This window comes from Centrocercus urophasianus, unplaced genomic scaffold (genome assembly GCF_019232065.1).
Source record: "Centrocercus urophasianus isolate 14NV4802_14NV808 unplaced genomic scaffold, USGS_Curo_1.0 seq_1218, whole genome shotgun sequence".
NCBI classification, from domain to species: Eukaryota; Metazoa; Chordata; class Aves; order Galliformes; family Phasianidae; genus Centrocercus; species Centrocercus urophasianus.
This window is the reverse complement of record NW_024884385.1, coordinates 1-11,530: the sequence shown is the minus strand read 5'-3', so window position 1 is coordinate 11,530 and position 11,530 is coordinate 1. Positions and strand designations below refer to the sequence as shown.

The 11,530-nt window shown below is 40.3% G+C and overlaps 1 protein-coding gene across 1 annotated transcript in view; it reads left to right on the top strand.

The window, feature by feature from the left end:
• LOC122156468 (vacuolar protein sorting-associated protein 41 homolog) overlaps positions 1 to 8,863 on the top strand; it is a 47,050-nt gene extending 38,187 nt beyond the window's left edge. Inside the window, exons 8-13 of the mRNA XM_042811214.1 lie at positions 587 to 684; positions 2,891 to 3,020; positions 4,729 to 4,844; positions 6,139 to 6,195; positions 7,991 to 8,052; positions 8,740 to 8,863. Of these exons, the coding sequence (XP_042667148.1) occupies positions 587 to 684; positions 2,891 to 3,020; positions 4,729 to 4,844; positions 6,139 to 6,195; positions 7,991 to 8,052; positions 8,740 to 8,848 (572 nt within the window). The 3' untranslated portion in view covers positions 8,849 to 8,863. The remainder of the gene's footprint in view (positions 1 to 586; positions 685 to 2,890; positions 3,021 to 4,728; positions 4,845 to 6,138; positions 6,196 to 7,990; positions 8,053 to 8,739) is intronic.
• The last annotated feature ends 2,667 nt before the right edge of the window (positions 8,864 to 11,530 follow it).

The following is an 11,530-nucleotide window of genomic DNA, read 5'->3' as shown; positions in this document are numbered from 1 at the left end:
TATTTTCAGTTTCAAGGATAAGAAAAGCCTCTATTTAACTGTATCTTTTCTTAGTGGTGAGTGTATCTGTAAATCTTCTGCTAATGAATTAATAATGACCTTTGTGTTTTCATATATCGTACCAATAGATGTATCAGGTGTGATTGTCTTACGGTTACACGACTTTCTGTAAATATGCAAACCTACAGAGATCTTTTGTACACTACCTACTTTACTGAGCTTGGCTTTTTTCCTTTTTTTTTTTTTCCTCTTCAGTGTGATTACTGGAAGTCTAGCTGACCATTCATTTCAAATGTTTCATCTCTAGCATGTCCTGGAGCACAAACATTTCTTCTTGCAAGTCTTAATGGAATTGAATCTGTTAAATGTAATTTTTCATCATCTTGCTGATCCAACTGGGAAGTCTGTAGGTTTGCTATATGTATTGAGTCTACTTTTCCCTGAACTGATACTCTGTGTTGTTGGTTGCTCCCTCAAAATAAGCTGTGTGTTTTTCTTAGGAAGCGGTTCATACATTTATTTGCTTAATAATTTAATAATAATAATTTGCTTAATAATTCTTTCTGTTTCCATTCCTGTGTTTCAGTTTTCCAGTTTGATACAGAGTTCTATATCAGTGGGCTTGCACCTCTCTGTGACCAACTTGTTATACTTTCATACGTAAAGGAGATTTCTGAAAAGACGGTAATTATTTTTCTGTTACAATTTCACCACACCACTGAACTCTCCTGGGAGTTAGAACTTACTTAAACTAGTCAGGCAGATCTGATTACCTGTGAAAGAGTTGCAACCAGCTTGTAGTGAGCAGAGCTGAGACTTCTCTGACCTAGCAAATAAGGCCAGCAAGGATAATGCTGAAAACTAATGGATTTACCTTTTAAAAGCTCTGTCCTTTGTTTCCTGCAGGAAGCAGAGAAGGTCTCTAGGTAGTCTTTCTCTTATTTCTTCCTTTTACCCCTACCTCTTACTGTTTCTCTCCCATTTCTCTCATTATTTTGGCTATTTCTGCACCAGAAGAAATGAAGGATCTCTCTAGCTAGAGGAACACTGTACTGAACGTACATCTTAGAAGAAAAGAGATTCGTGAAGCTGATCGGTCACTGTAGCAGGGGTGAGATGCATTATTGCAAGTGCATGGCATTGCCATTCCCCAGACCTTGGTTGTGTGCACCAAGGTATGATAGCTAGCTAGATAGATAGCTAGAAATCAGAATTCATGTCAGCCGCTTTTACTGCAAGCAGGCGCGTATGGTGTCTGTCTCCAGCATTTATTTCATACTGCCAAATAAAAGGCGAGGTAATGGAGGAAATCCTTGAAGTTGCAGTGTGCGAGTGACAGATGCTCTTGATCATCTCTTTGATAGTAGGCCTGCATTAGCCAAGCATCATCTAGAAACCTTAAGCAACTGGGTGCACAAGTTGCTAGGCAATGCAACACTGTAGGTTCAAATGAATGCTTGAGCTGGCTGAAATCCATAGGGTTAGCTTCCAGCTCTGCTGCAGGATGTCAGATTATTATTTCTTTATTTATATGGAGGAGAAAAATAATGTCACAGCATTGGTTCCCAAGAGAGCCGGTGTGGTAGTCCTCCAGTGTGTGAGAGTAGGTGAAAGAAAAGACGGCAAGCAAATTGAATGGGAAGGGGGAGGAAAAGGGGAATTGGAATTCAACGGAGCAAGGAAATTAGGAAGCCATCGTTAATGAAGAAGGAGGCTGTGGATGCAGGTAGAAACCAAGATGAAACTCATTCTGGCTGCTACAGGGAAGAAAAATGAAAAAAAATTCAGGTAGTCCAATTGTAATAAAACACAAGAAAGAGATTTCACTTGAATTTGTTTTTAATTACCCTTCTGTGTAAACAGACAATAAAATCTCTGCAAGCTGGAGGTTCATAGCTTCCCAGTTTTCTGGTGCCTGGGTTCTTTGGGAAGGAAAGGACTCCTGTCCTTGTGCTGTGGCTGTGCTCTGGCCTGGTCGGAGCCCTCCGCCAGCATCTCAGAGCCCCTCTGCCTGAGCTCACAGCTCACCGCAGATGCTGTTGGGTGGTGAAGAACACTGTCCTTCCTACGCTTCATCTCACAGCTTTCAGATGACAACGTCTTCCTTGTTACAAATTGCATTGGAATTGAACTCGTGGCTATGCTTCATTTTTCACTTCTGCTGGAACAGTTGGATCAGGAAAAGACTTCGGTGGTTCTGCTACTGACTAGGTTGGCTGGAGATGTGAAAATCCACTTCTTACATCACAGTATCCTTTCATGCTGTATTTTGTTAAAATCGACAGTCTGAAATATAAAATAATGCTTTGTTTTGAGCTTTGTCTTAATTATAATAAGCTAGTTGAGCCAGTGTTTTCTCCATGATGTCATCTTACAATAAACATCTGCATTTCACTGCTTAAGTTGACCTTTCTGAAGAGCATCAGCACAGTAAAGATTTTAGATTACTCTTAGTTTAATTTTACTTCTAATGCTGCTGGATGCTTAGAAGCGCAAACCTAAACACCAGCTTTAAAGAAGTTGATCTTGGTACCAGGATAACACTGATTTGTAGAACTTTGTCCGCTGGGGCCTGAGTCCAGCTGAGAACATCTGAAACTGTTGCATTACTTTTTGTATGCAGTGGTTGATCATCATCTGTTCTAGCTCTGAAAACTTCTGTGACCAAGAGCAGAAAAATAATGCCCAAACTCCCAAGGAGTTGAAGCCTGTGTCATCTCTGCATCTCCTTCCCTGTGTGGTTCATAGCTGAATACCCATTGCAAAGTGAATTCTGGTGCTGTATCTGGTGGTATAGTTGTTGGGTATCAACTGTACCTGCAGGTGACCATCAGTTGATATTGCTGAGGAAGCTGTGCAGGATGCAGCTAAGATGTCTGCATTTTTCTAGGAGGTGGAGTGTTGCGCCAGGCCCAGACTGGACCTCGTCCAACCTCTGCCGGAGTCTTGCGAGGAGATCTCTTCTGATGCACTGACAGTACGAGGATTTCAGGAGAATGAATGTAGAGATTACCATCTAGGTAGGTGTTCTTAGTATTGTTTTGTTTTGTTTTCTTAAGTGGATTAAAAATTATTTAATTTGGAAGTGCTCAGAGCCTTCTTAATTTTTCTCATCTCTGTTAATACATGTGACGCTGAAATGTAAGAACCAGTCAGATGAAAAAACACAAATATGCTTTGCTTACAAAGAGGGATATAATTAAACATTATGATTTGCAATGCCACTTATAAGTCAGATTTGCTGGGAAACGGAGAAGTCTTGATCTCGTGCAATGCCCAGTATTTTGGGGAAAAGTATCTCTGATAGAGATCTGTTCATGATCTTTAGAAGCTCTTGTGAATCTTTGGGTAGAAGGGCTTCAGGAGTAGTGATGAATGAATGATACAGAGTCTGGGAAAGTTGTTTAGGGCCAAAGATGGAATAGGTGTCATTTCAACAGTAAGATGCCCCTGGATCAGATTAAAAGGGGCACTTTACTACTTAGCTTCCCAGTACTGACAAAGCTGTCAGCATGTAACAGACCTCAGAGTGTTAAGATGAGTAGGAACTGGAGTTTGGCAACTTCAGCCTTGAAGATGGATTTAATTATGTAGGCAGGGAGAAAAACTCTAGCCTAGTAGATACCAGTCTTTTAAATAAGATGGTGGGATTTTCTGCTATACATATTGTAATTCAAAAAGATGCATGGCAAAGCTGATGCAGAATTCCTTGGTGAAGATTATATACGGAGTGTTAAACAGAAACATTCCTTCTGGCTTTTAAAATCCATGAATCTGATTTTTAAATACCTTCCCTGGCAGCATGTTTCAAATCATAGGCTTGGCAGGCCTCTTTGTGTTCATCAATGCCCTTAAGCCACTAGAAAGAAATAAACTATATCTCCTCCTGATCTCCAAAACATCTCTGCAGCTATCAGTGGAGTTGTGATTGCTTTATACCTGTCCCTAAGCAGAACACTGATGCCCACAGTTGTACTTTTATGCTTAATAAATATTCTACTTAACCTGACAAGTGTAAAAATTTTGGATGGCTTTAAAGCAAGCAGTTTTCTGTGGATTGCTTATAGGCTCAGGAATGATACGTGATATCCCAGATATTCCAGATATGGGATGGGGAATGCTCTTTTTTCCCCATACCCACTAAATATTGATAGTAATTCTTCATGGGTTCTCTGCAAATAATAAATATTCTGAGCAGTCATCTTCTTTGCTTGATATTACCTTTAAGTACATTTTTACTTTGAGCTTACTTAAAAATAAAGGCTTATGGTATAGGCAAATGCATTATACATATAACCTTAACTTATAGCGTTGCAAATGCATTGCTGTAGTGATGTGCTGTGTCCCCAGAGGTTATGGCATCCATCATTTATGCTTTTGATGGCCCTGACCTTGATGAGGAGGATAAGTTTATTGCAGGCTATGGAGTGTAATAGTCCTCTAAAAGTACAATAATGTGTTCTAAACCGTCATAAAGTTTACACATAGTGAATGAATCAGAATCTGCAATAGGCTGTAGTGATTTTTTTTTTTCTTTTTTTGAAAGCTATTTTACCATTTAAGCCAGTTTTAATTCATTGGAGAATATAGCTTTCCGAATAAGCATGTTCTGCAGGAATAGCCTTGCTTCCTTCCTTGCATTTCCTCTTTAAATTCCCCTCTAGGGTGTACTAAAAAGCTTTACTTATGGAAAATATAATAATAATAAAATTGTGTATGCGCTTGCAGAGTATTCGGAAGGTGAATCGCTGTTTTATATCATCAGCCCAAGAGACGTGGTTGTAGCAAAAGAACGGGACCAAGATGACCACATTGACTGGCTTCTTGAGAAGAAGAAATATGAAGTAATTTTTACAACATTCTTTCCTTCAGACTCTTCCGATTTTGGAGTTGTGGTGGTACAGTGAACTTCGCTAGATCATTTGAACTGAATAGTTTCTGTTCCTCAAGTCGTTATCTGAATGGCTGTGAGGGCAGGTGTTGGCCATGCATCTCTGTGTCATGTCTCTGCAGGTTTAGACTTCTTAGTGGAGCAACTCATCTGAATGGCACTCAAATGAGATAGATGAACTAAACACTGCGAATGCTGCCATCAGCATCAGATACAAGATGTGTTTGCTGTCACTAAAAATTGTGAAAGCTGTTTCTTGGCTCTAAATCTGCTGATCTGTGTGGCCACTTTCCTAGATCTTTCCTAGACTGTTTTGTAAATATTGGTGGTTTTAAGCACGTGTATCTCAACATCTAAATCAATATTAAATCCTTAAAGACTATCTCACTGTTCTGGATTCTGATTTCCTGCACTTAGTGATTTAGAACACACGTTACCATACATGAAGTGGCTTACAAATGCTTGTTTATATGCTGCTTGTTGGATGCCCATTATAAGAAAAAGAAGTGCCATTCAGCACTTACATCTTTTGTTAATGCAATCATGGTACTTGTCATGCAGGTTTGTTTGACTCTTTGCAGATGCTTTTGTGTCTGAAGAACAAACTTGTGTGATGAGTGCAGTTTTGCAATTATGTAAATCACAGCATCTGGTCCCTGAAGACTCCAGCAATTTGCAAATGACAGCTGTGCATGTGCCTTTGTGAAAGCTATTCAAGGTAGTAGGTAGCATGAGTGTTAGAATGTATGTTAAAGGTTTCATTTTGTTTGTACAAGTGGCAGCTTTGTTTCTGTGCATTTGAAGTAGAAGAAGGAAGCAAAAATGACACTTAAATATAAGTCATACTGACTGGAGAAGGCTTTTGGGGTAGGGAGCTGTATACCCCTCCCCCACTGCCATACTGATGATTTTTTTCATATTTTGGTAGGGAAGAGTTCTCATTTGAAAATGATCCAATGGGATTGCATTGTCTTTCTTCTAGTAATCTTGAGATCTGATCCTAATACAGTAATGTGGAGTGAACCCAGATGGAAACAAAAGTAGTTTTCTCTATGGATGACTGCTTTTGTTTGGGTATGAATTCAAAGCTGCTCATTCAACCATGGCATTAAAAATTCTACTGCTTCAAACACCCTGCTCTGGGAAAAAAAAAAAAAAAAAAAAAAGATTTATGCAGTTCTAGACCTTTCTGTATCGAAAGTTTGTGTATATGGCTAGTATCTCTGTTCTCTACTTTCTGAATGCAGGAGGCTTTGATGGCAGCTGAGATCAGTCAGAAAACCATAAAAAAGCACAAGATTTTGGTAAGTCTGAAAACTATTCAAAACAAAGTATCTGATTTCCTTTAGAGCACTGTGAGATTCTACAAATGCATTCCCTGTTCTGTGTCACACCAGACAATAGCTGCTAGGCATACTCTGACTAGCATTCGATTTCCTGGTTTCAGCTGCAGAACAGGAATGTTAGTTCATGAAACATGACAGGATGCGGATTTTATAAAGGTGCTATTGACATTAAAAGGAATTTCACTTCTCTGACTGCTGATAGGGATCTTGTTTGCTTTTACTTCTGCATTAAATTTACTGTGGTTCAAGAAGCACAATTATTGCAATATTAGAGATAGAGCATGGGGTGACACATTTCTCTAACTTTTACCCTGTATGTGTGACAGGGTTTTGGCAGGAGTTTCCAAGGTGCAATTGGTCGACCTTTTAAATGCTGCTGAAGTTCTGTTGCAGTTTCACATCTAGCTCTCGTGTTCCTTTGCAATTCTCATTATTTTACATAGTCAAACTCCTTTTCTATTGTATAGTTATTTCCCACCTATATAGTTATTTCCCACTTTTATAGTTCCTTCCAAGAGCAATGAAGATTATTGGTGTTAAAGACAAAACGTGGGAGGTAGATAATGTAACATTTCTATAATTTGAACACAGAGTATCCATACATCTTAAAAATTCTTTTCTTATGCTGTCCAGAAGTTGAGCCAAGACCTAATGGACCTGATGGATTACCTATCGAGAGTTTGCATGATTTAGCTGCTTTGTGACCCTTGCAAAAGATGTAGAGATTTCTTAAGAGTCAACTTGACATTATATTAGGAAAAAATAAAGTATGCTTTTCTCTTGATGTGCAAGAATTTCCTCTCCTGGAATGAAATTCATTGTGGGCGTATACAAGCATAGTTGTTGAGGGTTGTTGTGAAACCTGCAGAAGCTGTTAACGGAAAAAAAATAAAAGTTGATATCAAGTCTTAAGTGAAGGCTTAAGGGTACAGGGATTTCAAACTAGTCATGCTCTCACTGCCTGTCGGTGATCAGAGCAATGGCATCCCACGTGTACCGCCTGACCAGTGTTGTGGTTGTCTTGGGTTGTGTTTAGGCTGCAATTATAATCACCACCCCTCTGCACCTTCTTATTTTATAACTCTCTTTGCAGTTTGAAACAATGAGTTTTGTGATAGGACTCTTAAGTTACGCAGTGGGTACAGTAGCCTGCATTGACCTTAATGCCAGCATTTGAGGTTACAGCAGAAGGCAAGCAGTTGGACAGGATTCTAGTATTACGTGCCTACCAAATTATTTTGCAGCTGAAAAGTCTGATAAACTCTTGAGAAGTTGAATTTAATGTGCAATTATATTTCATACTCCTGAAAAATTATTGGTAATTCCTTTACTTTATGAAGCATCCCTGAGGCTTATATTCTCAACTAAGATTTTTGTCTGTTGCTAACTTCATATTGGTAGAGAAGATTTTTGGTTGATGTTCTTATTTTTGAGATAGCCAATGCAAGCACTGAATGATCAGCTGTGTGTTCTGAACAATCTTTAGCATATAGAGGTGGTAGTCTTCCTAGTGTCAACAAGATTATGAAAATGATGTAAAAGAGCATTGTGATTGGAGTTCTTGGGGTATCTAGGCTAATATTTTGTATTCTGTTCTGTGGGTCCTACTTCTAAAGTAGAACTGAGAGTTTCCATGTAGGGACTGGTGCTTGACATAGTGACAGTGACTGTAGCTGAAACGGGACTTACTGTAGCAGTAAAGTACTTGACTTCCAAACTTTTATAACTAATTACTTATTTTTATTCCCTTTAGGACATAGGCTTAGCCTATATAAATCACCTAGTGGAGAAAGGAGAGCATGACTTGGCTGCTCGGTAACGTATTAAAGACTTTCTTTGCTGGCTGAAGTGTGTCTGTGAGAAACAGTGAGAGCAATTACTGATTCTGAAGTATTTTGTGCTGTTGTTTTCTGTGTGTTCTGGAGTTTCTAAAGTTCGAAAACATACAGACATATTACTGTGTCCTTTATTTTCTTGCCTGTAGGGACCTGAAAGTTATTGGAATCTTTCTTAAGTTTAATTGAAATTGAGACATATTTTTTAGAAAGTAACCTGTGATTTTTTCAAAATTACACTAAATTTTCAACATTGAGGTTTCCTTTAGATGTTGACAATCTTATTAGTGTGTCAGTTGCATGTGAGACCATCAGAAGATAGTTTGTGGTTCTGTGGGTGTAACCAAAAAGACAGATTTGATTACCTAAAAGATAAGAAGTTGCCTAAGATTTGTATTTCAATATGAGTGTATGTGTATGTATATCTTTAAGTGCTTAATTTTACTTTGTGAGTGAAATCTCTAGTACAACCCTAGTCAGTAAGGATGAATGCATAGTAAGATGTCAAATTCTTTTGAATGCAATGACATTGCTTGAAGCAATTGCTCACCAAAATTAGTGAAATTTGAAAGTCTGGTAGGGAAAATAAATCCTTGCAATAATGCTGTCACGTTTGTGTTATTCTGTGTATGAACTTCTGTTCTCTCCCCTTTCGTTTTTCTCCCAGAAAGTGCCAGAAAATTCTTGGCAAAAACACAGAACTCTGGGAATTTGAAGTTTACAAGTTTAAAGAAATAGGCCAACTTAAGGTAAGTTTATTTGTATCTCTCAGCTGAGGTAATTGGCATGCTCTATTTCCTTCATGTTTTGAGCAAGTATCTAAAGAATTGACATTTAATGACTAATGTGGTAGCACAAGACACTGCCTTTGAAATTCTTGCACCAGATCCTGAGTTGTACAGTTGTCACTCAGGTTGATAGGTGTATGTTAACAAGCCTCCGAACAGGGTTGGAGGCAAAGCATACCCCAGGTACTCACCTACCTATTTTTAACTTGTTGACAGCCCACAAGTAGAAGACCCACCCCTAGGGGCTTTACTTTCACAGATGCTTACAGTTAAATACATCATTCCCATTTCATTTTCACTTCCTTCGAGTATGTCTTCAGAAAGCCTACCTCAGCTTTTACACAGAAAAGCCTCTGTGAGTGGCAGCCTTTCCTGAGCATCCAAAGTTCCTTACAGCAGAGCCAAGGCTTTCATTGTCAAAAAATAGTTAAATAGCCGAGTAATTTAGGGAAAAATTACAGAATCATAGAATGGCTTGGGTTGGACAGGACCTCAGAGATCGTCTAGTTCCAACCCCCTGCTTGTGGGCAGGGTTGCCAACCACTAAATCAGGCACTCAGTCAGGTCACCCAGGGCCCAATTCAGGCTTACCAAGGGCCTGAAACACCTCCAGGGATGGGACATCCACAGCTCCTGTGAGCAGCCTGTTCCAGCACCTCACCACCCTTCCACTGAACAGTTTCCCCCTGACATCTAACGTAATATCCCCTCTTTTCATTTAAACTCATTCCTCCTTGTCCTATCACTATCTACCTTTGTAAAAAGTTCATTTCCCTCCTCTTTATAAGCTCCCTTTAAGTACTGGAAGTTAGCAATGAGGTCTCCATGGCACCTTCTCTAGGCTTTTCATTCCCTCTTTTGCTCTCTTTTTTCCTCTTTTCCTCTTTTTTTTCTCTTTCCCTCTCTTTTATTCCTCTTTCCCTCTCTCTTTTTTTTTCTTTTTCTTTGCAAAATGTTTCCCATTTAAAATGTATTCTTCACATATTAGTGTTTTGGCTTAGTTTTTAACCAAAATAGGTGAAGGAAATAGGTTACCAGTTTCATTCTGGAAGAATGTATGTGTTAAAGGAAAATAAAACAGCCATTTGAAACATTTCTTTGGAGATATGTATCCTGCTGCAGAATGAAAAACTTGATTCCTTATACAGCTGTTAGCTGATTTTTCTCAATCTTTGATCCTGCTTTTTTACAGCTAATGAAGTGGTAACACTGCTGCTATTATAGGTTTTGTTTGTCTAGAAAGCTAAGTTTCAGCAGGATGTAATTAAGAAACTATATAGTCTGTATGATTCTGTCAGACTATCTTTTCTACAGTCAAAATGGGCTCTTTACTCTTTTCTAGATGATGTGTATGTAAACTATCCCCTCCACGTAGCAGAGGGTGATGAGGCAGGGCAAGGGGACACCCGTAGTCTGTGCAGTTCTCTCAATGGCTCCTGGGGCTGGAAATGAGGGCAGTGTGTCTTGCTCTAGGGTACATTCCTATATGGGGGAGAAAAGAGGGGGCATGGGAATCTGCATACAAACTCTAAAATTAAAAAAAAAAAAGAAAAAGAAAAAGAAAAAGACAGTTTTTATTTTTCTTTTTAAAAAAGAAAATTTGTTTATTTTGTTTTTTTTTTTTACTTTTTTATTATTTTGCATTTCTGTTTTAAATTGATTCTTGATTAACCGTTGATTCTTGAACAAAAAGTCCAAGAGAAGCATCTGGGCTGCATCTTCCTGCTGAAATTCAGGACTTACTCCTGTCCCAAACAAACTCTGCTTCTTCACACCAGCAACTGCCTCTGTCACTTCTGGCTCTTCCTCCCACCCTGGGGAGGGATGAGGGAGTGGGACAGGAAGGATGGGCTCATGGAAGCCTCAGCTGTGAAAAGATGAGTTACCAGGAAATGGAGGCTCCACGTGAGCCCATGGGATGGCCCTGAGTTGGGGCCCTCCTGGGTAATGGTAAACTTACAGGATCCTTGTGCCTCTGTGTTGTTCAATGTCCCCAGGAGTCGAGGTCCCTCTGCTGGACTCGTTCTGCTGCCTCCTCACAGCAGCTCAGAGGATGGCAGTCCCTGCCCTGCTCTCTTCCTCAGGATTCAGTGAAGAAGAGATGAGAGGACTTGGGAAGGGACAAGGGAGGGGGATGGGAAGGACGGACTCATAGGAGCCTTGGCTGCGAAAAGAAGAACGACCAGGAAATGGAGGCTCTGTGTGAGCCCACAGGGTGCCCCTGAGCTGGGGCTCTCCTGGATGAGGGCAAACTTACGGGGTGGGAGCATCAGCGCCGGCGTCGAGGCGGCCGTTTGGATGGAGGTGGACGGATCCTGGTGCCCCGGCGATGCCTGGGGCGCGATCTCTTTCTGATCGGCCTGGCAGTGGTGCCGTGCTGGCTGATCTGCAGCAGCGGAGGTGGATCCACCTCCATCATGTCATCCTCCGGAGGCAGATCCACCTCCATTGGCTCTGTGTCACTGCCAGGCGGGTCCACCTCCATGGGCTCGATGTCGTTGCCCATCGGCCGCCTCTTCTTAAAGGGCGGTTGCTCCATCTCAGGTAGGAGAAACTTTCTGACGTGCAGGCGTCACTCGCTCTCTCCTCTCAGGGGTTCTGAGTGTCCCATGGAAACCAAAACATGGCAGTTGGGAGATGGTTGCAAGAATGTACCATGGAGTGGGGGCT